This window comes from Trachurus japonicus, chromosome 12 (assembly GCF_045865225.1).
Source record: "Trachurus japonicus isolate A0001 chromosome 12, Traja_1.0".
In the NCBI taxonomy this organism is placed as follows: Eukaryota; Metazoa; Chordata; class Actinopteri; order Carangiformes; family Carangidae; genus Trachurus; species Trachurus japonicus.
The window spans coordinates 8,376,753-8,403,536 of record NC_140918.1 but is presented as its reverse complement, the minus strand read 5'-3'; the positions used below and the strand labels follow the sequence as shown (position 1 = coordinate 8,403,536).

The following is a 26,784-nucleotide window of genomic DNA, read 5'->3' as shown; positions in this document are numbered from 1 at the left end:
AATGCACCCATTTAGGGGCAGTCTGGACTGGAGCCCTATTTTTCTCCTCCACATCAGTCTTAACCAACTTCTTATTGCATCTTTTTCCAAAGATCCAACACACGTTATTCAAACTGTTAAATATTCACTGAAGCAATTAGAATATCTTTGCAAAAGAATAGTGGCAATTGCCTCTCTGATAACCTGTTTTTTACGGCGGCATCCAACCATTATTAAACTCTAAATTTTGACCTGAGATGAACTGGAATGATTTTCAGCAACAGCAGTGATGTCTTCTTCCCAGATCCCCATTTTCAGTGTCAGTGTATCGTCACTGGAGGGCGACAGACACCAGCTCCTGAAGCGATGGAGGGACATGGATTGATGTGTTGAATTTAAGGAACTACAGATGAGGCAGTCATACTTTCAACCACATAATATTTCAGACAATGAAATCAAGAAAGGAAGATATTTTTAAGCTTGTCAGCAGCTTTTATTGAATCAAGACAATTTTTACAAAACATTTTTAATCAGGAAATACTTTGCAAACTACAACTTTGCATGAACATTGATTTTGAATTACATCTTTTCTTAAAAACATCTTTATCTCTGGATTAGTTTATAAAACGTGACATTTAGACACCTTGAACCACACTCTTCTACAAAGTGCAGGTGATGTCATTAAACACACAAAGGTCCCCATTTCTTTCACAAACAATGTTCTCCACCGTGAAGACATTTTTTTTTTTTACAAGAAATCTCACAAATACATTGCTTTTCTTAGGAAAAACAAAAATCACACTGGCACTATTTTAATCTGTGGCGAATGTAACATTTCAACTTTCAGGTCTGCAATTTAACACTTAACAGGTTAAACATGGTAACCATAATCACTGATCTGAGACACAATATGAAATACAGAAACAGTCCTTGCATCATAAATGATCACAAATCAATTACTCGGCACCTCCCCAGACCGTTGTTCTAGAAAAATAGGCTCATGTTGATTTAGATGCATTTTCCACTCATTTTGAAAAGCATCTCTTAACGTATAAGAGATGTTTGTTCTGTGCTTTAAGGTCCCAAATCTCCAAAGTATCTCTGTTGCTCTCTTACACTTTGACAAAGGAGCATAGTGTAGTAAGCAACATCATGAAAGGTGACACTGTATATATATATATATAAATCTGATCAGCATCTAACTCAGTGATAAGACTTAGTGAAACGTAGTTCAGTAACAAAACCTGTGTCACTTGAAAAGACAAAAGAGGTTAAAATATAATTAATTAATACTGAAATATTTTAAAAATAATCTATAAAAAGTTGAAAAAAAAATCTGTACAAACATAATGTAATGCAAATCCCAAAAATAAAAATTTTGCAAAGACCAATGCACCAAAAGATTAAAATAAATCCAGTGAATATAGCAACACAAGACACAAATAAATAGCCAGTGTACACGTCAAGGAGTCTTTTTCTGTTATACACTCCTTTTAAATGGTTTCTAATCTTCCCATAGATAACAAATCAAAGAAATAAAAAAAGCATAAATATAAAAGCATCTTCTTTATATTTCAGGTCAAAAAAAAGCACATAAATAAATACAAAATTACTAAAACGGTTCTTATCGTTAGTATAAAAACTGATATTTAAAAAGGAGCATCTTCAGTCTTGAGACAGGTTTGTCACTCTCTTTCCGTTTGAACTGTGTTTTTAGAGATTTCATTTTCAAAGTACAGAGTTCAGTTTGTCAATTTGACAAGTCTCTACTTAAACTGTTCTGGGATCAGATTCATCTGTGAATGGATACTTGTAGGCGGGCTGGAGATGCCTTCTGACCAATCTGACATATTAGAATGTGGGGATGAGCTGGACCACTGGTCGGGGGAGCCGGGGGAGGGAGTTAGAAATGGGTGGTCAGGGACCTGTAGCTGGTGGTTAGGTGTGTTGTCCATGGGGCCAGAATAGCTGTGCTGGGAGGGAGGGGTGAGAAACTGGGTGCCGAGGATCTGCGTCTCCTGTGGCATTACAGTGTGGATGGGCATAGAGCGGCCCGAGCTGTTGTTTTGCTGCATGTCTGGGCCGTTCAGCTCAACATTAGGAAAGCTCTGGTTGAGAGCCTGACCGGCTGTGGTGGAGTTGGAGTTCTGGTGCTGGAGCTGCCGAGAATGAGCCTGCTGCATCATGTGTGCAGGTGAGCTAAGGTGGCTGGTCTGCAGATTCTGGTAGCCCATGATCTGAGAGAGAGTGGCAGTGCTTACGCCGTGCAGAGGCCCCATCATGTTGTGGGAAATAGGTGGTGCCTGTGTGAAGTTTGCTTGCTGGCCTACACTTGGGTGCATCCTTGAGACCCAGTCGCACTGGCCACCTCTACTTCCACCTATGGATGTTGTACCCTGACTACTGGGACTGGACACAGGCAGGTGAGAGAGACGGGGTGGGTTAGGGTCAAAAGACATACAGCTCATATCCTTACCCATGCCCATCTGACCCATATGGGAGTCACCATTGCCTTGTAGGTGATTTAGAGACATAGGTGGGGACTGCTGGAAGGGTGATGTCATGGGAGGGGAGGCCACATCAGACAAATAGCCATGTGGTGACTCGAGGGAATCAACCGGAGAAAGGACAGCTGACGTGTCCAACAAATTACCCTTCCCATCCAGAGACTTTTTCTTTTTCATTCTATTATCTTTGCCTCCATCTTTCCCGCCCTTTCCCCCATTGCTAATTTTGCGAACCTTCTTGGCAGAAAGGGTAGGCTTGAGGTTGCTTAGGTAGTCATTGGGTGAGCAGAGAGGTGGAGAGAGGCTGGAGGCGCTTAGGGGGGCACTGTGAAGCCCGGGGCTCCTAACCAGGTTGTACTCATCCAGGAGGCGAACAATGTCATGATGCATGCGTTCCTGGGCGATATCTCTGGGTAGCTGATCGAGATGGTCAGTGATCTCCCGATTGGCAAAGTGCTCCAGAAGAACCTTAGCTGTCTCATAGCTGCCTTCACGGGCTGCAAGGAAAAGTGGTGTCTCTTCCTAAAACAACAGACAAATAAACAGGTTAAAAACAGGTAATAAAGAAGGTATATTAATGTGGATATAATGATCAAAATACATGTCAGACTTCATGGTCTCATAATGTCACATACCTTGTTGTCTTGCATGTCTTTGTTGGCACCTTTTTTCAGCAGCACCATAGCAGCCTCTACATTGTTTACAGCTGCCGCCCAGTGAAGAGCAGATTTACCTGCAGAGATAGTGAAGGAGGTAGGGGGTTGGTTATTACAACAGCTCAACACATTGAGCCTTGAGGAGTCTTTATTGACTGTGGAGATGATGGATTGATAAAACGTTAGCTACCAGAATCATCTGTGGCGTTAGCATCGGCGTGGCAGTTGATAAGCTCGTCCACCATTCCATCAACCGCCAAGCGGGCAGCCAGAATCAGCGGCGTCGTTCCATCATGCATGCGGGCATCAAGATCAGTGGCGCGGTTTCGGATCAAAATCTGCATGAACATAGATTTGTTTAGTTTAAGTGCTTCCAAGCTGTTGGACAAACTTTATCAAAAATCAAGGCCTGGAGAGACATGAGACTTTTGTGGAGGAAGTGGTTACCTGGAACACTCCCTGTGCATCTGCAGCCACAGCAGCGTGAAGAGGAGTGCGCCCCATGTTGTCTTGAACATTAGCATCAGCACTGGATTCCAGGAGACGTTTGGCAGCATCGGAGCGGGCATACCGAGCAGCGAGGTGAAGGGCAGTTTCGCCTGTGCGGTCAGTCTGGTTGTGGAGGTTTGCGCCCTGGTAAATGAAGTCAGTGATGATTTCTGCTGAGGGATCTTCTTCCTCTTCACTGATACCAGTCTCCAGTCCTCCACCGCTACAGGAGGCGATCATGAGGGGAGTGAAACCATCTGAAAGAGGAAGAGCGAGGATTGTAATGAGTTCCCAAGCATGTGTCTTCTGTTGTTTACAGTAGTTTGCAGATTTCATGATACACAATGTTCAATCTTTTTTGTACGCACCTGGTCCTCTGACATTGACATCCATGCAGTCATTTTCTATCTCTCCCTGAGGAGGTGTAGGAGCAATAGATGGAATACGTAGGTCGGCTGCGTCCAGGTGCTGCTGTGTCCATTTTCTGTGGTCGGTGTTGTCGCTTAAATCCAACATAGCCTGCTCCTCAAACTGAAGGACATAACATGGTCAGCATTCGTAGGTAGTGTATAGACAGTTTGGCAAAATGTAGTTTATTTAGACAAGGAATGTTGTATCAAATTGCTAATCTTACCCGGAAGCGCCTGCAGTCTGGATCCTCATCGCCCCATTCATTTTGATTGTCATCCATAAGATTGATGTCTGAGTTCTTCATAGGTCTGTTGAAAAAGGGACAGATTAGACCACATACATCAAACCAAAGACAAAACGCTTCATATTCAACCTTTAAAGTCTACGTACTTTAGTCCTACAGAATCCTCTCCCAACGGCTCTCTGCGTTTCTTTTTGCTGGGCTCTGACACTTTGAATCCCTCTGGAAACCAGAGCTGACCGTGCTCTCGTCGCCTCTTTCGAGACACAAGAACACCCAGGCACACAAAACCCAAAGCAGCCAGGCCCAGGAAGACGACGTACATGGGGTAGAGCTCTGAAGACGATGGAGTGGGTCTCACACCTGAAAAGATAAAAGTCATGGTGTGTTACTTATGATACTTATGATTTAAAATCAGTCCACACTTAATTTAACACACCTCCTCCATAGTATATTTAAGGGCTGAAATCAGGTAACATACTTGTGACAGCTTCAATGTAGGGAACATTGAGATTCCCACTGGAAGCTAGTGCTCCAAGGAAGGCAGCCACATCTGTGGCACTCTGGAAACATTCTGTAGACTGCTGGTAACACTGGCGGTTGTCAATCTCCAAGTACACCACAGACCTACACGCATAAATGGATGAAAATGTTAACAGACATATAATTTTTATTAAATTAAATACATGGAATTTTATTACTTAAAATGTTATACTTGTTTTTTGTGGTACCCACCCTTTGACCTGCACATTATCCAGTTCTCTGCGTTTCCGTGGGCTGACCATGGCGGACACACGCTCCTTCACCTGACCCAAAACATTGGCCGGCATTGAAGCCCACTCGGGCCAGCCATCTGCAGAACGCTTCAGCACATTATGCTTGACCAGGTCCTGCTCGTTGCCATAGTAAGGGAAGATCATAGGTTCTCCTTTGGCATCACGGCGGAACACGACATTGGTGTGGAGGACACTGCTGAGCTCTCTGAGAAAAGCTGAAGAGCGATTCTTAAGTTGTTCTGGGGGGATGTGGACCACCAGAACTAAGTGCCCATCTGCCAGCTTCTCTGGCATGTTGTCAGCGCAGTCCAGACCGTCCCATTCACATTCTGCATTGTTGCAGCCCTGGTCACAGTGTCCATCAGCGTAGTAGTCTTTACAGTACTGGTCATACAGTGGACTGAAAAAAAGAACAAGATGAGGTTAGTATTCTAAAAATTTCTGCAAGAGCACAGAGCTTCCTTTTCTGCCTTCTATACTTACTTGCATTGCCCTTCCTGTCCTTGGCAATCAAAGCCATCATAAAGACATCCAGGGCTGTTGCACTGGCCGTCACACTTCCCATCATTGAAGTATCGCCAGCACTGCAGAGCAGCTGAGCAGTTTTGCCACGGATCATCAAAATTCAGAGAGCAGTCTCCTCCATCCCAGCCACAAGCATGGTTGTTGCACAGGGAATCGCAGATGTGGTTGCCTGCCCACTCGTCGCACTGAGGAATCTCACAGCTCACCTCCACTTCCGGAGGTGGCGTGATGTCCCGCCCGAAACCTCCGACAAAGGAATAGTCCAGGATGTGACACAGCAGGCCATTGAAGTTGCTTGGGCAGCTGCACTGGAAGAAAGGCGCCTCTGGGGTGATCTGGCACGTTCCACCATTGTAGCAGGGGTTGGAGATGCAGAGGCTGTCGGTGGGGGTCTGGCACTCTGGTCCAGTGAAGGCGGGTGGACACAAGCAGCGTGGGCCCAAATGGCCTGACACACAAGTACCTCCATTCCTGCAATTCAGACTCCCACAGGAACGAGAATCGTACTCACAGGAAGAGCCAGTGAAGCCCTGAAGGGACAGAAATGGTAAATGATTATTGTACTATAAAAAAGGGTAATAAAAGCACTGGTCACAGTAGATCTCATAGTTGTACTCACAGGTGGGCATTTACAGATGAAACCATGAGGTGTGTTACTGGCAACAGCACATGTCCCCCCGTTTCTGCAGGGTCTTCCTTTGCAGCCATCAAACACTTTGTCACAACGCTGACCTGGAGAATGAAAGGCCAAATGTAAGTGTTAGTTACATACATTTAATCATCAACTGTGGGTATTTTGATTTTTTGTCATGAGCCATTAGATAGGCAGTACCTGTATATCCGGTGCGGCATTCGCAGCGATAGCTGTTGGTGAGCTGGATGCAATTGTAGGAGCCTCTGGGGTCACAGGGGTCAGACAAACACTCGTTGACGTCACCTTCACATCGCTCGCCTACGTAACCTGCTGGGCACACGCACTGGTAACCTCCAATGCGGTCTACACACTTTCCATTGTTGAAGCACTTGGGCTCGTTGGTCAGTGGGTCACTGGAAGGGGTGCAGTCATCCAAATTGATCTCACAGTGGACACCTATGGGAAACAGAAACTTTGGTGAGGACGAATCCATACTCTCATTTCTTCTGGGCATCTATTTGTTGTTTTTTTCAGTGTGTGGATATGAATGTGCAATATTTACCCTGTGTTCCTCTGGGGCAGGAGCACTTGTACGTGTTGATGAGGTCAATGCAGGTGCCTCCATTCTGACAGGGCTGAGATTGACACTCATTGATCTCTTTGGAGCAGTTTACACCGTGGTAGCCAGGGACACACTGAGAAAGAAAATGACAAAAGCATTATTGTAAAGCATTATTTTAACAGATTTTTATTATATTAAAACAATCCAACAGTTTATTTGCTATTTTATTTCTCATTCCTATATTCCCTACCTCACAACTGTAGCCTCCCAGATAGTCAGTACAGGCGGCTCCATTCTGGCATGGATTGGGTGAGCACTCATCAACTTGCTCCTGGCAGTAACTCCCGGTGTAGCCAGCCTGGCAGCGGCAGTAATGTGTGTTTCCAGCATCCAGACACTGACCTGAGTTCCTACACAGGTGACTCACCTCCACACCTGAAATAATCAAGGACGGAGTTACACAATTTCCAAAGCACTCTCTGGACTTGAAGGTTCAACAGATGTAATGACAGTTGGTTCTATGATATGATATGAAGTAAGTCTTGGCTGACTATCATACCTTGCTGTTTGGCTGCTACCTCGCAGGACACACTGGGGATGTCACAGTAGAGGCCAGTCCAGCCAGTCTGACATTGGCAGGTATAAGAGGCTCCCTGCTGCCAGCAGGAACCTCCGTTTTTACAGGGGGAAGAGTCACACCAGCGCACAAGATTCTAACAATCAAACAAGGAGAGAAAATATTACATATTATTATGTATGCATTGAGTCATTGCATTAAATCAACACAAAGCCGGACATGGTTATCCTGACGAAGAAGACTTTTCCCTACCTGACAGTTGACTCCTGTGTAGCCATGAGGACATGTACACTTGTACGTCCCATAACTGTCAAGACAGGTTCCTCCGTTAAGGCAGGGTTTAGAGTCACACTCGTTGATATCGTACTGGCAGTAGCTGCCAGTGAATCCCGGGAGACACAGGCAGGTGAATGCATTGATTCCATCCACGCAAGTGCCACCATTAAAGCAGGAGCTGTAGAAATATTTAAAAAAATGTTACTACCATTCTCACTATGGGCTAATAATGCAGCAACGTTTTGACACTTGTCGATCTTACATAAGAACAGACAATATTTTGAGTAGGGGAAGTACCTGTCAGTGCAGTCGTTGGTGTTGATCTCGCAGTTGATGCCACTGAAGCCAGACGGACAGGTGCAGGTGTAGCTGTTGACACAATCCGTGCAATTGGCTCCATTTTTACAGGGGTTGCTCTCACACTCGTTTATGTCCTGCTCACATCTGCCACCACGGAAACCAGGCAGACAGGTACATGTGAAACTGTTGATCCCATCGTGGCACAGACCACCATTACTGCACGGATCTGAAAGACAGAAAAAGGGGATGTGAGTTTATCATTTCCTAGTTTTAAAATGTAAACACGGTGGGAACTTGCAAAGATGCAAATCTCTTCCTTACTTGGTCTGCAGTCATCATTGTCCGTCTCACACTTCTGTCCAGAGTAACCAGGCTGACACTTGCACTGGTAGCCACCCATAGTGTTAACGCAAAGAGCACCATTACGGCATGGGCTTTTCACACATTCATTGATGTCGATTTCACATGTTTGACCTTGAAATTAAAAAAAAAAGATGTTTCAATGAATATTTGTTTCATTGTCCAGGAGATGGAAAGATTAGTGGACAGTAAATGTAACATGGATGGATGGTTACCTTGCCATCCTTCAGGGCAGATGCAGGAGAAGCTCTGGTAGTCTTCAGACTCCTTGCATACACCACCATTTTTACACGGTCTGGGGCTGCAGGGGGCCAGCAGGATCTCACAGTTTTCACCTGGGGGCAGAGAGAAGATAACATCAGTGTTTGCCTTTTACTGTGAATATAGAAAAACTTAGACATCTATAACAGATACTATTAAATGTGTAATTTCTAAATCCTAGTTTCCATCCCATTTCCCTATCCATTTCCATGACGACTTTGCCAAACAGGAAGGGACTTCCTGTTTCCTGCTATTGTATGATCTCAGACAGGAAACAGGACGGGGTGGAAGTGGGAATAGGGCTTGGAGCTGGCTCCAGTACTCTCAACTTGTATTAACCACTTCGGAATGTTATTCCAAAACACACACACACTGTTATCCTCACAAAGCAGACAAGCAGGACTTTCCACACAGAGACACCAAAAAAAGACATCCCTGTTATTGGCCACTGGCTGATGTTTTCTAAAACAACATATGATAGGATAGGATTATCCTTCTATGTGGAAAGTGGGAAATTGCCTTTACATTTTGAGACCTGTGCAAACAGCCGAGTCAGCAGATAAGTAAGGTAAAGATAAGCAAAATAAAATAGGATTATAAAAACAAGCAGCTATGTGTCCTACCAGTGTAGGGCAGCAAACAGTTGCACTTGTATCCAGCCACATCATCGATGCAGGTGCCCTGGTTGAGGCAGGGGTTGGAGGCACACTCGTTGATGTTAGTTTGGCAGTTAGGTCCTACAGTGGCAGGATTAGAGATTGCATGTGGGTTAGAGATAGGCTAATAAGACACACACTGAGTCTCAATGAGCAAAGGGAAAGAATGGTAGAACGAGAGGTTACAAGAATTAGAACTGACCAGTGAAGCCAGCTCTGCATGTGCAGTGGTATCCGCTGGTCATGTCCTTGCATGTTCCCCCATTCATGCATGGGTTGGACTCGCACTCATTGTTATTGATGTCACAGTTTGGCCCGCTCCATCCGGAGTCACAGGTACATTTATAGCTAAAAACAAAGAAAAGACAGGTCAGCGATGTTGTTTGCTTGATTTCTGTTTTTGACTTTCATCTCAACATTCGATCTTTGCTTACCCATTGATGAGGTCCTGGCATCGGCCATGGATGCATGGGTTACTGCCGCACTCATCCACCTGAGACATACAGGTGGCGTCGTTGTACCCCTCTGGGCAAAGGCAAGTGAAGCTGTTGATGCCGTCAACGCATGTGCCCCCGTTGTGACAGGGGTTGATGGCACATTCATCGATGTTGATGTTGCACATTGTGCCTGAAAGACAGCAAGGTGTAAATTAAGGACAATGTAGCGAACCTTTTTCAGACATGTTAACTGATAAATATCTCCACTGGCCATTTTGAAGGCCTTGGAGATGGACATCACTCTGTTGTGGTATTCTTTGAGCTTTCAGAAGCTGCTAGCTGAGGCGCATTGTGTGGCTTTTGGACAATAGAGCGAACTAACACTAAAGACTCAACATTCAACAGGCAGAAGCTGTAGCAGCTCCAATGTGTGCCTAGCCTGGCGGCCCCTGGAGGCCCTTTTGCATCTCCTTCATTGATTGAATGGGGGCCTGTTGAATAGGCAGAAGGAGGGTTTCAGCTGGATCTGAGCGGGGGAGGTGCTGCCAGAAAAGGAGTGGGGGGGGTTGTAGCTACTCACCCTATTCAAAAAACACACACAACCCCCCTGTCCAGGGAGAAGTAACCTCACCCAGGGCTGTTTACAGGGACAGAAGGCCAGACCCATTTCACACACGGCCGAGTAACAATTAAACCCCCCTCTGATCCCCCACCCAACTCCCTCCTCTTCTGTTCTTCATCAATCAGGAAGGGAGGGCCCAACTGCCTGATCTTCAGTTACAATAGTCCTCTGTCCCTCTGTGTCTCAGTCCCGCCGTGCCCTCCACACTCACCCCATATCACAAAAAGATGAACGGGAGGAGGGATGCACAGCAGCCTGCACACACACACTTGTCCCTCCCTGCCCCCCTTTTAGCACAATGACACAGCCATTACCAGTCAGAACCGGCTCATTTGGGTCATGAGAGGGAGGAAGACAAGAGTGGTCCACTTGCTGGGATGAGAATTTGTCACTAAACTTTATGTACCCGTCTTACAGGGAGTCGAGTACCATAGTAATTTAAGTGAAAACACTTGAATATGAGTTACCAGTGGGATTTGTAATGCAGTTGCACACTACTAAACATCACATGTGTGATTAAAGGCCAGGCTGTTTTCCTTTTAAAGTATCACCTTACAGACCCTTTCCAGGCTCAGCGTCACTGTCTTTTCAAATGGTTGGCAAAGTTAGTGCTTTGTGTGTGTGTGTGTGTGTGTGTGTGTGTGTGTTTGTGTGTGGATCAGGTTGGAGACTGTGTTCCTTTCTCTATTACCCCCGACCCCCCCAATCACACACAGGAAATCTGACACCATTGTTCTGCAGGAGTGGACCCGCCAGCCACCTGTCGTACCAGCCCCTCCCAAAGCTCAGTGGACCATCCCACTGCACCTGTAAACTACACCCAGCGCTCACCTGTGTAACCCGGCTCACACGCACACTCGTAGCCGTTGATTTTGTCGATGCATCTCCCATAGTCACAGGGTTTGCTCTTGCAGTCATCCAGGTTCACCTCACAGTTGAAACCTATAGATCAGGGCACAAATGAGCAGAAATGATGAGGAGGGTCTAGACATTTTTCATCTAGAGTTTGTTTTAGTTAAATATGGATGTTTCTGGTCTCACCTGTAGTGCCTTTGGGGCATGAGCAGATATATGTGTTCTCCCTGTCCTGGCAAGTACCACCGTTTTTGCATGGCTGGCTCAGACACTCGTTTATGTTGGTCTCACACAGGCGGCCAGTGTAGCCAGGGTGGCAGTAGCAAGTGAAGGAGGCCAGGCCATCCTTACAGATACCATAGTGGCAGGGGTCAGAGTAGCACTCATTGATGTCAATCTCACAATGCTGCCCTGTGTAACCTGGAAAAGACGAGAGAAAAAAGTGAGAATCAAAGAGAACAATGGGGATGATGATGAAATTTGAAAAATATACAACAGTGTGGTTTACCTTCAGCACATTCACAGGTGTACTTGTTAGGACCATCTGTGCATTTTGCTCCATTCTTGCAGGGGGTACTCGCACATTCATCAGTGTCCACTTGGCAAAGACTCCCTGAAAAACCTGCATGCGGATTGGACAAAATACAGATTTGAACTTTTCTTCAGATTATGCTTCAAATGTGTGGATTTTCCAGAACTAATTACAAAGTAGTTTTGGAAGACACTGAAGGCCCTAATGAACCATTCCTGACCGCTCACTCCACCATTGCTGCCACCACTGCCACCCCCTCCCCCTCCCCACCTCCACTCCTGAGCTCTTACTGTGCAGTGAAATCTTTCTTTCAAACCACAACACAATAGCCTCCAGCTTACCCGGTATAAACCAATCCCTGCCCCCCAATTTTGGCGCTAAGCTCTAACACAAACTCTCATGCCCGCGAAAAATGCTAATGTTTCTGCAATCTGATATACTCTGCCCTGCTCACCCACAAACCCTTCTTTGACACTATTAGAAGAGGTAGATCATTTACGTTCAATCTGAGAACCACGCGAGCTCTAATCATTGACAGATACGTTAATGATCCACTCCGTTATAGCCTCTTCAGTGCTCCCATTGTCTGACTAAAAAGGGGGTTAAAGGAGCCCCCAAAGGATTGAAGAACCTATTTCTTTTACTTCATCTTATTCCACATTTCCTGATGTGCTCTTACCTTTGGGGCACTCGCAGTGGAAGGAGTTGATCTTGTCAACGCACTTTCCGTTGTTGAGACATGGCTGGCTGGCACACTCATCGGTGTTGATGTGGCAGAACACACCCTCATATCCTGAAAGTGATAAAGTTATTAGTGAAATTGTTTTTACCCTGTGCACTGTCCAAGTGTTTATTAATGCTCCAAAAAAGCTATGTAAAAGATTCTTTTCTCCTCTTGCATTGGTGTAAGAAAATTATCCCACCTGGCATGCAGATGCAGTGGAACCCTCCAATCTGGTCCAGACAGGTTGCATCATTGTGGCAAGGATTAGACATGCATTCATTGACGTCCATCTCACAACGAGGACCTTCATATCCTTGAAGACATTTGCACTGGAAAGAGCCTTTGGTGTTGAGGCAGCGACCACCATGTTCACAAGGGTTAGCACCTAAAGCATCGAAGTTAAAAGACATTTATGAGGTCATTTATGCACAATAACTAAAGGATTGGATTTCTAAACCAAACCAGAAGAGAGAGAAACAGTTGGCTTTGTTGCTTACCAAGGGAGCACTCATCAATGTCAAGGTTGCAAGCTGAGCCAGCGTAACCAGGGGGGCAGGTGCAGATTGCCTTGCCATTGACTGGGTTGGTGTCACAGTTCGAGCCCTTTTGACAAGGGTTGCTAATGCAGGCATCATCCAGGTGGCACAGCAAACCTGTGAGGACAAAAAATATAAATTTTCATCATGATGGATTGTACATTAGGATTTAATCACTCATCACTGCAATCATGATCTGTGTGTGCATTATGTCTGAAGAAGTCATACCTGTGCGCCCGTGAGGACACTCGCAGAAGAAGGAAGCAACGCGGTCATGGCAGGTTGCACCATGGTAACAAGCCGCACTGGCACAGTCGTCGATGTTCTCGCTACAGTCGTCGCCCGTCCAACCGTTGACACAGACACAGTGATAGCTGCCATGAGTGTCATGGCAGGTTCCTCCATTCTGGCACGCATTGGGCATCAGCTCACACTCGTCCACATTTTCTGTGCAGTACTGACCTAAAAAGATGAGAGTAAGAGTGTTAGAAATATTTTCATGATTTAATTATAGATGGAAGAAAAAGAACTTCTTTTAGCAAAAGGTTACCTGTGTAATGAGGTGGGCACCGGCAGTTGTAGGTGTTCACACCATCTACACACACACCACTATTCTGGCAGTTGTGGCCTGGACAGTCGTCGATGTTATGCTCACAGTGCTGACCTGTGAAGCCTGGTGAACAGAAAGATATGATGTGAAAAATAATGATTTGTCAAGAGACACATAAAAACACCTGGAAACATTTGCTCCTAGTTAATAATCAAGATGACTCCTTCCTCTTGCTATCACTGTGACTTATGTGAAAGATAACGCCTCATGTATCCTCATAGCAGATTTGTTTTAATGCCCTGTAGATGACAGAGCAGCTCCTCTCCTCCTTAGACATCAAAGGCTTGAGTGGGTGTTTTACAGCCACGATAGCCTGAGTAGTGAGTAACTATCAACCCACAGCTCTGCAGGTGTCTGTGCAGCTTCGCTATCTAAACGCATTCCAGCACGGACACCCGCGAGAGACACACAGCATGGGTTAAACTTTAACACACAAGCCCACAATATCCCTCATTCATCTGCATATCTAAACAACTTGCTCTGCTCTGGTCATAAGAGCACCATCAGGCAATAAAGTATAGGCCTAAAGTATTAAAGCTTTCAAGAGAGTACAGCAGTGCTGGGTATGGGGTGGTTTGGAGGAGAAAGCTGCTGTCTAGACTTTAACAGTAGTAACTACAACCTATGCAAGATTAGTCAAAGTTTTGCGCCAGACTGCAATGGTTGTGGGTTCCAGCACAATAAAGATACCAACTAGACTGGCTGTTTTTAGCTGAAAAACAAGATACTTTTGTGTGGGTGTGTGTTTGACCTCATGAATAGGGTGTGTATATCTATACGTTTATCTGTATGTGCGGCCCCTGGTGTTGTGTCGGGCTTGTTGGTGGTTATCTGAAGGAAACGTCTGTGTGACTGCATCCTGCCAGTGAAGGCTGGCAGAGAGAGGGGAGGGGGGGCACTCATTCCACCCAATCAGATTTTTACTACAACAACAGACTGGTTTATAGGTCAACTGATGTAATAGAAAAACAAGAGTGTGTGTGTGCCAGATATGACTCTATATGTCAACAGAAAAAAAATTAACTGCTATTGTTCTGCCTATTAATGTGTAGATGTATGTTGTTTGTGCAGTACCTGGCAGGCAGCTGCAATCATAGATGGTGTCGCCCTTCTGCACGCAGGTCCCTCCATTCTGGCACGGAGAGGGGCTGCATGGCATGTAAGGGGTCTCACAGTGTTGGCCGGTGTACTCCTGGGGACAGCGGCAGTGGTACGAGCCAACCTCATTCACGCACACACCACCATTAAGACACGGGGAGGGAGCCTGAGCGCACTCATTGACGTCTTGTTTACAGGTTTGACCGTGGAAAGCAGGGGGGCAGGTGCAGATGTAGGTGGAATCAAAGGCCGAGCACTGGCCGCCGTTTGCGCATGGATTGGAAGCACATGGGTTGGCAAGCTGGCACGATTTTCCTAGAGGAAACACAGCAAAGGAGAGTTTTAGTAATTATGGTTTACTTTAAAAGGAGAGTATAAAAAGGCTTATTGTGGTAAGAAGATTTGAGCTCCATACCTGACCACCCAGGTGGGCAGCGGCAGCGGTAGGCAGACAGGGTAATGAGATCACAGGTTCCTCCATTGCGACAAGGGGAGCTCATGCAGGCATGGTTGGTCGGGGTCAGGCATAACCGGTCGGTGAAACCCAGCCGGCACATGCAGCGGAAATCAAATGTGTTGCCATGGGAAATGGGGCGACATTCGCCACCATTGCGGCAGGGCGATGGGCTGCAGGGGCTTGGGTACTGGCACCGATTGCCTACATAGTCACTGGGACACCTGAGAGCAGAGAGTGAGAGAGGAAGCGGTTATGATTAGAGAATGAAGATCTCTTTTTTTTTGTCAAATCATGGGAACAATTATCTAAACAAAAGGGGAATGGGGAGGCAGAAAAAATTTCCCGCTCAGTAGTCCCACTGCAGTAGGACAGGGACAGCATGTTGTTCTAGTGTGTCTCTCTGGATTAGACTCCCTCAGAACCTTGAAAACACATTCTGCTGGGACAACAGACGCCACAAAATAGTCCAAGCCCTCATGGCCCGTTCCCATCTACCTTTCGCCCCCACGCTGTCCGCACTCATCCTGAATGATCGTAGAGATCAAGGGGACTGTGCCGGCTCTGGATGTCCTATATGAAGCACCGCATTCACACCCTAAGCCCCTGGGTGGCTTCCCTCCCATCCACACCAAGGACAGATGCTGCTACAGTCACATAGCTCAAACTGGCTGATTATGAGAAGTGAAGATTTTGAAACGTTGGACAAAGACAAGGACAGACCAGCTTTTTTGGCAATGAAAAGTGAAAGTTGAAATTAATTCTTCACCAAAAGAAAAGATAAATCAACAAGATTTCACTTTTACTGAAAAATTATTATTTGATATGCAGCTTATACACAACAGTAAAGTCCTGTCGGTCACGTGTAGAAGCATTTAAAGTCAGCAAAAAAAGTGTTTTTGTTTGAATTGGGGCTTGTGTGAGAGTGTGTAGTTGTGCACACGAGCATGAGTGTTTATGTGCAAGGGAGGGCATCTGTTGGCCTCCTAGTATCTCCACAGGGAGCAGGTGCGCATGTTAATGAAGGCAGCTGTTGGACAGGACTCCTCCTCCTCCCCCCTCCCATTTTCTCCTCCTCCTCCTCCTCCTCTCCCCTTATCCACCCCCCCTCCTCCCTCCGTTCTTCCCCTCTGTCCCCTTGTCAGATGGGGGTGCTGACAAGCCAACCTCTCCTCCAGGGACATAAAGAACCCATGTGAAGTCAGCTGTTGCAACTTCTGTCTCTTCGACACCCCCCCCCCCCCCCATCTCTCAACCACCACACACATTCTTAATTCCTCTCTTCCCTACCTGTTCCTCCTTTAGTTTCCTTTTTTTTCTCTACACAGGACTGACTCCTCTGTCCCTCTTGTCTTCAGTGTCTCTGCTTCAACTCGCACTCATGCTTTTCATTGCCCTGTTTTCTAATTTCTCTCCAGTGTGGACTTTTTACAGCTCCCCACAGTTTGCTTTTTACAGCGTTTCCCTTTTGTCACACGGGACTGCTGAAAACTCCCCTGTTGACTTAGTTAGGTGAGACCAAATCAGGGAGTTTTTCACAGTCACATGTGTCCCACAAGGAGTCCAGACAGTCACAATTGGCAGAAGATCGTAAAAGCTTTTGGGGGTGGCTTTGAAGTTTGTCTTTACCATAAAAACACACGGGATCATCACTTAGGGAAATCACTGTTTCAATATAAAAATCCTCACTCAGTATTGTCAGGCATAATGAAACTGAGATGTAATTAATGGTGTGTGTGTGCATGTGTGTGTGTGTGTGTCTGTGAACTCGTGTGTGTGTGTCACCCCATGCTAACTAACTGTAATAGATCCTCTTTGTCCTGAAGTCAGTCCAGTCTGAGATAAAGATCCACCCACATGCTGAAAAGCTCAGCAGCACACACCACGGCAACAGGTCTCTCCCAGCGATGTAATGTCCCCTCAGGCCGGAGCAGATGCTTCCCCGACCTCTGACCTCGAACACTTTTGTGACTGTGGGATGGCCTCTTTGCCTTCTCTCCCCTCTCTCCTCTCACCCCGCTGGGCCTGATCTACCATCTGCCACTCTGGGGGTGACTTTATCCTCAGACACAAAAACCAGCCCCACTGTGTGGTGGAAATGCCACCGCTGAGGAAAATGTTATGTAAATGACTGTGGGCGGTTGTACAGTCAGTAACCATGTCTGTGAGAATACACTGTAGTCGTTTCCCTTAGAGCTCTTCAAGAAAGTATTACACAATCATGATATTTTCTTTTTGTGCTCTCCTCGACTCTCACCTCCCCCGTGTTCTCTCTGAGTGACCATTTGTTTCTGTCCTAATCCTCCCCATTCATTCTGTCTAGTTTGCTAATGTCCCTTTGGATGTGTCTAATAATTAGCCATGGTCTGACCTTTGGGGTTCACATCTGTTGGTAAGACTGAGAACAGAACCGCAATGTATCGTTAGAGGAAATGAGAAATGTACTCAGCTTGGAAAGACCTGAACTCCAACCACAGAGAATGATCTGCACTCTACTGGGATCACTGAGTTTAATACTGCAGCGAGGAAGCTATACATACAATAAGTGGAATTATTCAATCAAATGATTTTAAGAGCTCTCATATTAAACCACAGACTTTCCGAAGCTGCTCCTCTAACAATATGAAATTTATAAAACAACTAATTCCAAAAACACCATTAAACTGAGACACCCTCGGGAGGAATTGGATTGAATTTCAAATATCATGCTGGCCAAACAGATTAAGATCTTGCAAAGTTCACCTCCTTTAAAACAACACTGAAACTGAGACTTAGAGTGAGCCAAATGAAACCGCAAGAAATAACAACGTTAACACGAATGGTTTCAACACGTTACAATGCGTCATTTAAAAAAAGCCCATAAATAGATCATTTTGACGGTAATTAAGCTATTTCCTGTCTCACTCTCCACAAGGAGGGAAGTGGGGAGATTTATGGGGGTCGCTCACATTGGCGGAGACTGAGCACCTGCTGGCTAATGACTGCTAAATCACTTTCATGCACAAAATACCAGATAACAAACAGCGGGGTCAGAAGTATCCTCCACAGTGCCTGCCTGTGATGTCAGGTTGATTTCAGTTACTCTCCCGACACCATAGAGGCGCCCCTTGTCACAGTCCAACAAGGAAAAACACCTGCCTGCCCCTCCACCTCTTATGATGGTTATCAGTCACAACACATCTGCTAAAGCACATTTTGCCTGGAGTCCTTGACTCTGGTGCATACACAACATGAAACCACAACATGCTGGGTGTAATACTGATCTGGAGCCAATATTAGACAACTTTTTTCAATTTCTACTATGGCAACATTAAGTAGGCTACAATGTGGAGTAACTGACTCTCCTAACTGCTATCATTTCTGTTGATGCATTCAGTTAAAATGCTGATAAAGAAACATGTACACACAAACATGTTGGCATTTAACCTGTTTGCTCCCCTTGTAGGGTGTGACACTGACCTGCCAGAAGAATTCGTGTTTCTACATTTGTCAACCTTTGCTGGTGCATGGGAACTTTCAGCACCCACTAGAGTCAAATAGCTTCTTATCTCTGTGCCCTGACAGCACAGCTTTGATCACCCCGCTCTGAGGATCTCCAGACTCCCAGGATCCTGATCACTACCCAGTCTCAATGTGTTTCACTGTGGCCATGTCAACTCTAAACACTAAATATGGAGTGTTGTTGGTCATTAGTTCCCCATTGCTATAAAGCACTGAAGTTGTTTCTACATGGGGTAAATGAGATTGGACCACTTTCCCACAGTGACCCATCAACCATCAACCTCATTCACTGCTGTATCAGAGGAGGATGGCATCTAGGGAATGGGCCCAACCAGGGGAGTGGCCGTCTTTGGCTTTTATTGGGCTTTACCCTCTAACACCAGCAGGCACACTTGACCCAGCCATGCACTTACATGCTCCTTATTCATTTAAGCCCACATGGAGCTGAGCTTTAACAGAGACCTGCTGGGTAATCCTATAGGAGGACAAATGAAGAGCATGCATTCCTTAAGAGAGAGTGGAACATCTCTCTCTGTAGTGGTCCTGGACTCACTCTAGACAGTCTTTATGGGTGAGACATTTTATCATCAATATGCAACACCAGGCAGCTCTATGCAAGGTCGGGGAGGTGTGATCACACCAACCCCAGCAGACTTTCAGTCAATTTTCAGTCTCGTGTCTATTTCTGTCAGACTTTTGCAGTATTTGAGACATGTAGCGAGGCAGTTGAGATGTTTTCTGTGTTTATTATTAACAGTCACCTCAGACCAAAACAGTGTCTATTTCAGCAAAGCAGCATTGACAGTCAGTCAGACACGCAAAAGGGAGGGGTGGAGGGCAACAACCTTTCAACCTCGCCATGCCCTCATTACTGTCTCGCAAATGGAAAACTAAATTTGACTCAAACGACACAGTGCCCCTACATGTTTTGAGCGGCATACAGCACGACGACTAGCTCCATGGGAAACAGGAAGCTGAAGACCTTCAGATAACCTCTTCTTTTCAGAATCACGACTGAGTGCTTCCCCATTGCAGTGGCTTGTTTTTGTTTCCGCGTGTCATGTACCACCGCAAAATGAAACACACTTTTATACGGCAGATTTTCTCTGAACTTAAAGCTTTTCTCATAATGAATTAATCTGTGTAGTGGGTATATGATTTTGAGCAAGTTTCATGATTGATTGAATATGTGGTCTTCTTTGAGTCACAAGTCTCAACTTCTACAAATGAAAGCACTCCAACAAAGTCAAAATGTATTTCATAACTGAATCACGAAATTTGGTAAAGTTTGTGTATTACATTTCTTTGAAAGTAGCCAGTGAGACTGTTAAAGCTAGCAATGGCTAAAACTAATGTTAGCAATATAGTTAAATAGTTTCTGATCAATAAAAATGCTAATAAATGAGCCAGTAGTTCAGTAATTCAGAAAACCAAAGCTTCCTGTGCTAAAAGATAACTAGCCTAGCTTATAAAAGCAATGGTGACTTCCAATCTCAGAATCTAACACTAGTGGTTTGTTGTGGCTATAATTCTTTAAAAAAAAAAAAACAGTCTGCCTTTTTAGGCAGATACATCTAACAATGGTACTCCCACACAAATGAGTAGTAAATACACAACACTCAGATAAACAGGAAAACGAGCCAGGGCCTATTTGGGGGTTGATATACGTCATGAAAAGATTTAAATTAAAAGGAAGCTATTTTTAAAACCAGGAAGGACAGAAAACATCCTCTCTGTGTGAAATAGGGAAATGGGATATCAATTTTGTCCCAACACCGGTGCAAATCCACTAAACCCTTGAGACATGTGATTACCACAGTTTCTATGCCACCATGTGATTTCAATCGCTATTCTCACATTCGTGGGAACTGTGATAAAAGAGGATTTAATTCTGTCCTACCACTCAAATCTGTGTCACCATATGCTTATACACACTGCTGCAAAAAACCACATCGCATAAGATGACTCACTTCCAGGGTTGTGTGGGTTTCAAGCGTTTTTGAACATTTGAACCTTTAACCTTGCTTTTACCATTTGATCGTTGGAAAGCACATTTCAACCTCACGCAACCAAAACTACTTTGAATAGGGAGCAGTCGTCACTGTGCCAGGCTCGTCTTCTCTTCAATCACTGTGTCAGAGATCACTTTCCTTTTGTGGACTTTCCAAATGTCATCAACTACAGTAATCAAAAAGAATTGCCAGCCAGTGTGTGGCACAAAATTCAAATGAAGATGATAAAGAACACAAGATGTGCCATTATTGGAAGCCCCCCCCCCCCCTTCACAGAGACACACACACACTCCCATAGAGACGCTACACTCTGACCCCGGAGTACTGACGCTGAATCTCCCCGTGCACCCCCGTGACCGGGGGCTGCTCGGCTCAGCAGGGATGAATGATTAATGAGAGGAAAAGCTAGGAGGAAGAGAGAGTGCGGGTGGATAAAGTGATGCTCTTATCCTGTCTGTTTTTAATTGGACCGGGCAGAGATGGGGACCACAATAACAGCTTTGTGGAGGCGGAGGGTGGAGGGAGCGCTTCTCTGGGCACACGTGCAGTGGTCTGCGCGTGTGTGTGTGCACGCGTGTGTGTGTGTGTGTATGGAGTGTGCAGATTAGATATTGTAAATTGGTGGCCCTGGGCTAGCAGCGTGGGCTATTCAATAATTCTTCCTTGTCCCAGCAGACCAGAGAAGCGCCTGCCATGACCACATGTCCTGGGGGTAAACCAGGCCACCCCTTGAGCATCCATAAGTGAAAATCACACACTTTTTCAATAAAGTTAAAAAAAAAACAAAAAAACTTCTTTGTCTCTTTCAGGACTATCCATGCGTTAAACCTCAAAACTGACATCCTCAGTCTATTCGCCTTATCTTTTGTATTCTTGCACAAGAAAATTCAAGACTGAATCAGCCAAACACACAGATGAACATCCAGGTCAGCTTAAGGGAGCGTCAGCGTATTAAGTATCACACCCCACAAACTGCTAATATCAGTCCGTAGTCTAAACAAACAGCCCGCAATCTGCCCCTTTGTCTGTTCCCACTTGTTTGCCATCAAATTTCTGCACTTTATTCCAATTAATCTCACTCTCTCGACATCCAATCCAATTACATTTCACAGCCATCTGGCTATCTAGTAGAGATCACAAGCCGGTGGGTGAGGTGGGGAGGGGTTGCAGTGGAGTTGGAGGCTGGTGGTGGGGGGGGGGTTATCCATTCAAAAAGCGGGAGGGGGATTTTTAAGGTTAGTGGGGGTTGTGGCAGGGGTTTGGTGTGTGTTGTGGTGTTTGGGGTGGCTGTGGCATGATGGGAAGGCCCACTCAGATTAGTCACACAGCATTATTCTGACTGCAGGACAATAGGTGACGGGCGGCAGGCGAGCCCCAGCTGTCGCCCATGAAAGAGCAGAAAAACAAGATTTAAGACTGGACGCGTCCTCTCACTTTGCTGGCGAAGGGGTCTTGCATTCATTAACGGGCCTAGTACTGATGGAGAGGGGGGCGGTGGGCAGCTTTTGTCTAGAGCCCCCCTCTCTCACCTCTGCATCACTCTGGAATTGCACTCTCTTTTCATTTCTTCACTTCTTCAACTCCTTTCTTTTTGGGGAATGTGTGCAGCCTCACGGAGCGATGTGGCTCCTGCATGGAGGGTTAGGCCTACACATAGAAGCACACCGGCCCAGAGGAGGAAACTCAAGGGCCTCCTCTGGTTGCCGGGCACAGGGCCCCGCTCAAAGGCTGGAATGAAAAGGGGGGAATATGTGGCCCCTTTTCTTTCCAACCCAAAAAAAAAAAGCCCTTTCAAGTGGCAAAATTACACTACACTACGCTACGCTGCACCTCCAAAAACGGCACAAATTCCAAAACACCCCAACAAATGGCACAAGAGAAAATAGTGGTCTACTCTGCTCTGCTCTGCAACATCTGGGGCTTCACATGTTGCTGCTTTTTCTTCATCACTTACTTGCATTCTCCATTTCCATTGGAGGTGGCTTCACATCTTCCTCCATTCAGGCAAGATTCAGTGGGTAGGGAGCATTTTAGACCTGTTGAGTGCACACACACACACAAAAACATTAAAACACATCTGTTACCCAACATGAACTCACACTCACACACTCATCAGAGTAATATGTGAAATGTATACTGTTACAGTAGCTGTTGGGATTAACAGGGATTAGCCAGAGTTGAAATTATTAGCGGGAAATTATTCATCAGTGAGATTTTTAATACAACTTTATTCACAGGGATTTTTTTTAATGCACACGCGCTTGCTTGCACATCCTGATCTTTTAATTGATTTGTTACACAGTTGTCCGTGGGGGATAGCCTATCGGGAAGCCTGTTGTGGACAGGACACCGGTGAGGCCACGGAGTGTGTGGTGCGTGGCTTTTTTTTTTTTTGCGGGGGAAAGCGCAGCAGCTGCGGGGCTCAGATGCGGAACAAAAGAAATCAGAGTCCAGCACGAGCCATAAAACACTCTCCTCGAGGCATTGTTTACCGGCAGACGGGAATAACAGCACCTCCTCCTCCTCCTCCATCCCCCCCACCCTCCACCCGGCACTCACAACACTCTCCCACACATGCAGACAAAAGGTATCCCTCCTCCTCCACCCCCCACCCACTAGCGTCCCCCTGCCCCAACACACGCACCAGCCTCTATTATCTCCCATGTTATTTAAAACCGGTTCTTAAAAAGTGGACATTTAAACCTTTAAGAACATTTTTATGCAGTGAAATGAAACCAAAAAGTGACTTTATGGGAATAAAAAGCAAAACTAGAAGGTGTTTTTTTTTTTAAAATACGAGTTGAACTCCTTATACTAAATACGTTTTGGAGTAATTAAATGTTGCATTCAAAGTATGTGGGAGATTACACCACTGTGACTGTGACTGCATGGTGTTGTGCCCGTTCAGACAAAATAAACAGTTAACTTTCACAAGCGAGCTCCGTGAAGTCAGCAGACACGCGCACCGCACCGCAGCTCTTGGCTCCTGCACTGCACTTGAAGTGAATTCATTCCCACGACCAAGAAAAAGCTCCTAAAAACGAGTGAGTCAATAAAGATTTCAAAAGGATTCGCTGGAATTCATTCAGGAAGAGTCTGATCTTCTGCTCAGTTTACGCGCTGATCAAACAGACACAGTTTGTGCATCCATTGATCTTTCACCAACTTCGGAGTTTTTTGTTTTTTTTTAACTGATCGACTTTCCCTCCCCTGACTCTCGTTCATGCATCTGCAGCCTGCACCACCATGCAACTAAATACAAATTGAGACACTTTACCTTGTGAGATGACGATTGCAGGAATCAGAAATGTTAGTCTCACAAAGAAACGATACATTCCTCCTCTTCAACTTCACAAATGCCGCTGAATCCCACGTAGGGTTCTCATAGATCCACAGTGGGGTGTACTCCAGATGTTTGCTTGAAATAAATATCCCTTGTCAGGAAAGGTAAATCCACCAGAGAAGGAGAGGAGAGAAAGAGAGGAAGAAAAAAGTCTCCAGTCATCAAGGGGGAATCAGCTCGTAGATGTTAACCTGGTGCTTTCTGAGTTCTCAATGAAATCTAGAGGCAACTCTACAAGTTCCTCCTCCTCCTCCTCCCACCCCCACCCCCCCTCCGTTCCTCCCCCCTCTATCCTCCCCCTCAGGCCAGATAAAAGCTGCCTCTCTCTCTCTCCTCCTGCAGTCATAGGAACAAACACTCACTGCCCTCTCACTGTCCAACTTAAGAGTGTGGAAAGATTATTAACACTAGACCTTGGTAGAAAATAAACACATTTACTCAAGTGATCCAGTTACTTTGGTAAAATTTAGAGACACTTGACTCCATTTGGTCCACTGTCTGCTTTAAAAGACACCAGAGAGGGATATAAATGTATCTTAAATTTAGAGTTTAAGACTGCACATATTGGTAATTTATAAGATATGATGAATTCTTATACATGTACTCACTAAATATCATACTGAATAGCTTAAACTGGATAAATAGTAGAAAAGTCTATTGAAAAATGCATGCACCTGTGAAGAAATCTAGGCTATTGGTACAACCTCTTTACTTTCTCCCCCACTGAAAGTAACCAGCACACTTAACCACAATCTAGTGATTAGTGACATTTCCACATATCTTACTACATTTATTAAAGCTTACATTACAAGGTAAATCCTAATCTAAGATATGATCTGTTTTCACTGATCCAATCAAACAACATGTTGTTAGAATCAGCTCAGCCATGACTGAGCCTCTCCCCTGACATATTTGTGAATCAGCTACTATAATAAAGATAATGTAATAATGCAGTTCTGACAGCAGCTGTATAACAACTATTTTGCTGAGAATATTTACTTTAATATAGTTTTGAATGAAGGACTTGAACTTTTGTACCTTACACCAGTGCTGCTTTTATTAGAGTGAAAGTTCTGAATAGTTCTTCCTCCACTAAAACATGATATTTACTGTACAACCAGAGAGGTCAGATCACTGTCACTTCACATTTGTATTTCTGTTCTGAGCGGCCCGTTCTCCAAAAATCCGCCTGAAACTCGATATTTCTGGTACTAAAACCTCAAAGTCCTTTTTTTCATGAAATGAGGATACATTTCAGTTCCTGTTACAGTTTCATTATGTCATCCACAACTCACTTTATGGATCCCGAAACTCACAGCAGCTTGTAAGCCTTTCAACAAGCAGCGCGTGATTTATATTTCAATAACGTCTCGGCCACCATGTACAACAGTAGTACTGACACTCAGAGCACATGTCTGGGCCAAATTCCTGTTATTCCCTTTCTCCCTCTCTCGGGGCGAGTGAAACTGTCAGGGAGTAGCTGCAGAGTTTCAGCGCCCCAGGGCAAAGATTATTTTATTATGAAGCCCACGCACATGCTGGTCCTTCTGTTGGTGTGACTGCCAAATGGAGCAACGCCAAAAGGGGCTATGTGTCTCTTGAGGTGCATATGCAGTGTGGGAAACACTGGGAAAACCAGAGGAGGAAAAAAAAAAAGTGAGAGTGTGATCAATCAGCTACAATATTTATTGCGTAAGTGTTGGGTGTATGAAGTAAAAATGTGTACGGGCATGCAGTGTGATAGTAGGAAAGCACCTGACCCCACCGTGAGAAATGTAGTAACTGTCAGGCACACGCTCAGCTCAAGCCCCGGCGCACTGTCAACACATGCCCTGCATCCTCACCACTTGTAGTAAGGTGTGGCCCGGTCTCTGAATCACAAAGTGCTGATTCTTCACTCGCGCTGCTGGCACAGAGCGTTGTCTTTTTATCTGTCATGAAATCGGAGCCTGTGTTTTTGCTTGCAAGGCTCTCTTTGACGTGAGATACTTTGTTTGTTTAGGGCCAAAATTGAAGGCCCTGAGAAAACGCTCTGCAATGGATTCACAAGGTTGAAGAGAGGAGAGGGGAAGACCCAAAGCTAGGAAAACAAACTATATCAGGGGGCTTAATATAGAAACAAAACTCAAGGAGGTCGACGCAAAGTGCAAGAAAACAGCATAATTTCTTTGAGATTAAATATAAATACGACTGCCCTCTGCAGTGCTAAGCCAGTGCAAGTCAGTGCTGCAGAGTCTGACCCCGAGCGCGCTGCAGTTCCTTCAGCATAGATTTGTTTCCTTCCTCCTCCGGGAGCAGGAACGGAGCGAGGCCACAGGTTACGATAAAAAGTAGCTCTCTTTTGACAAGGGCTAACATGATGTCATCCCACTATCAGACCCTGGTGATATGACTCTTGGTTAACACCCAACTGGCTGCAACAAAGTCCTGAAAAAAAGCAGCATGAGCATACACAGTAGTTTCATTACAGAGCAGTGAGATCCAAGTGTCCAGGAAATATTATATCCCTACGGAGCAGAGTGGAAATGTTGCTTCCTATTAATGTTAATGATTGAACACAGCTGAATTCAAGTAAAAATAAACATGTTTCTACTTTGTTGAGTTGTAGTTCCATTCGGATTTAGTTGATGATTTATTTGTTTAAGAGAAGTTGTTTTTATTCCAGTATGACTCAGAACAGAACAGATTTGTCTTGACTTGTTGATTTTTATGTTACGTCAGCAATATTTGTATCATTAAAACTAAAAATCACAGAATTAACATTCATACAAGTCGACAAAGGAGATGATCTGACTCAATTCTGGGAAAACAAAAGACTTAATATGGGTAAAACTATCAGAGAGGTGGTAT

The 26,784-nt window shown here is 45.1% G+C and overlaps 1 protein-coding gene across 2 annotated transcripts; it reads right to left on the bottom strand.

The window, feature by feature from the left end:
• Positions 1-574: 574 nt before the first annotated feature.
• notch1a (notch receptor 1a) lies at positions 575-24,148 on the bottom strand. 2 transcript variants are annotated; one of them, XM_085792972.1, is made up of 34 exons: positions 23,869-24,148; positions 22,546-22,627; positions 15,040-15,302; positions 14,601-14,939; positions 13,467-13,589; positions 13,145-13,378; positions 12,878-13,033; positions 12,580-12,765; positions 12,336-12,449; positions 11,633-11,746; positions 11,311-11,544; positions 11,101-11,211; positions 9,645-9,837; positions 9,413-9,558; positions 9,178-9,291; positions 8,509-8,628; positions 8,255-8,407; positions 7,931-8,159; positions 7,610-7,811; positions 7,340-7,493; positions 7,031-7,215; positions 6,781-6,913; positions 6,417-6,674; positions 6,204-6,316; positions 5,543-6,114; positions 5,019-5,459; positions 4,765-4,910; positions 4,433-4,646; positions 4,266-4,350; positions 4,000-4,162; positions 3,590-3,888; positions 3,333-3,480; positions 3,122-3,219; positions 575-3,008 (listed from the first exon to the last, which is right to left on the bottom strand). In XM_085792972.1, exons 1-34 carry the CDS (start codon positions 23,924-23,926, stop codon positions 1,746-1,748), a joined length of 7,443 nt encoding a protein of 2,480 aa, XP_085649098.1. In that variant the 5' UTR covers positions 23,927-24,148; the 3' UTR covers positions 575-1,745. The 2 variants fall into 2 exon arrangements, with proteins under 2 accessions (XP_085649098.1, XP_085649099.1); XM_085792973.1 differs by lacking the exon at positions 9,178-9,291 and having other exon boundaries at positions 23,869-24,146.
• Positions 24,149-26,784: the final 2,636 nt, after the last annotated feature.

Coding starts and splice junctions, on each gene's coding strand:
- notch1a (XM_085792972.1), bottom strand. CDS start 23,926: ATGTATCGTTTCTTTGTGAGACTAACATTTCTGATTCCTGCAATCGTC. Junction 12,450..12,579: donor CCACTGCATCTGCATGCCAG/GTGGGATAATTT, acceptor TATCACTTTCAG/GATATGAGGGTGTGTTCTGC. Junction 9,838..11,100: donor GTGTGAGCCGGGTTACACAG/GTGAGCGCTGGG, acceptor GCTGTCTTTCAG/GCACAATGTGCAACATCAAC.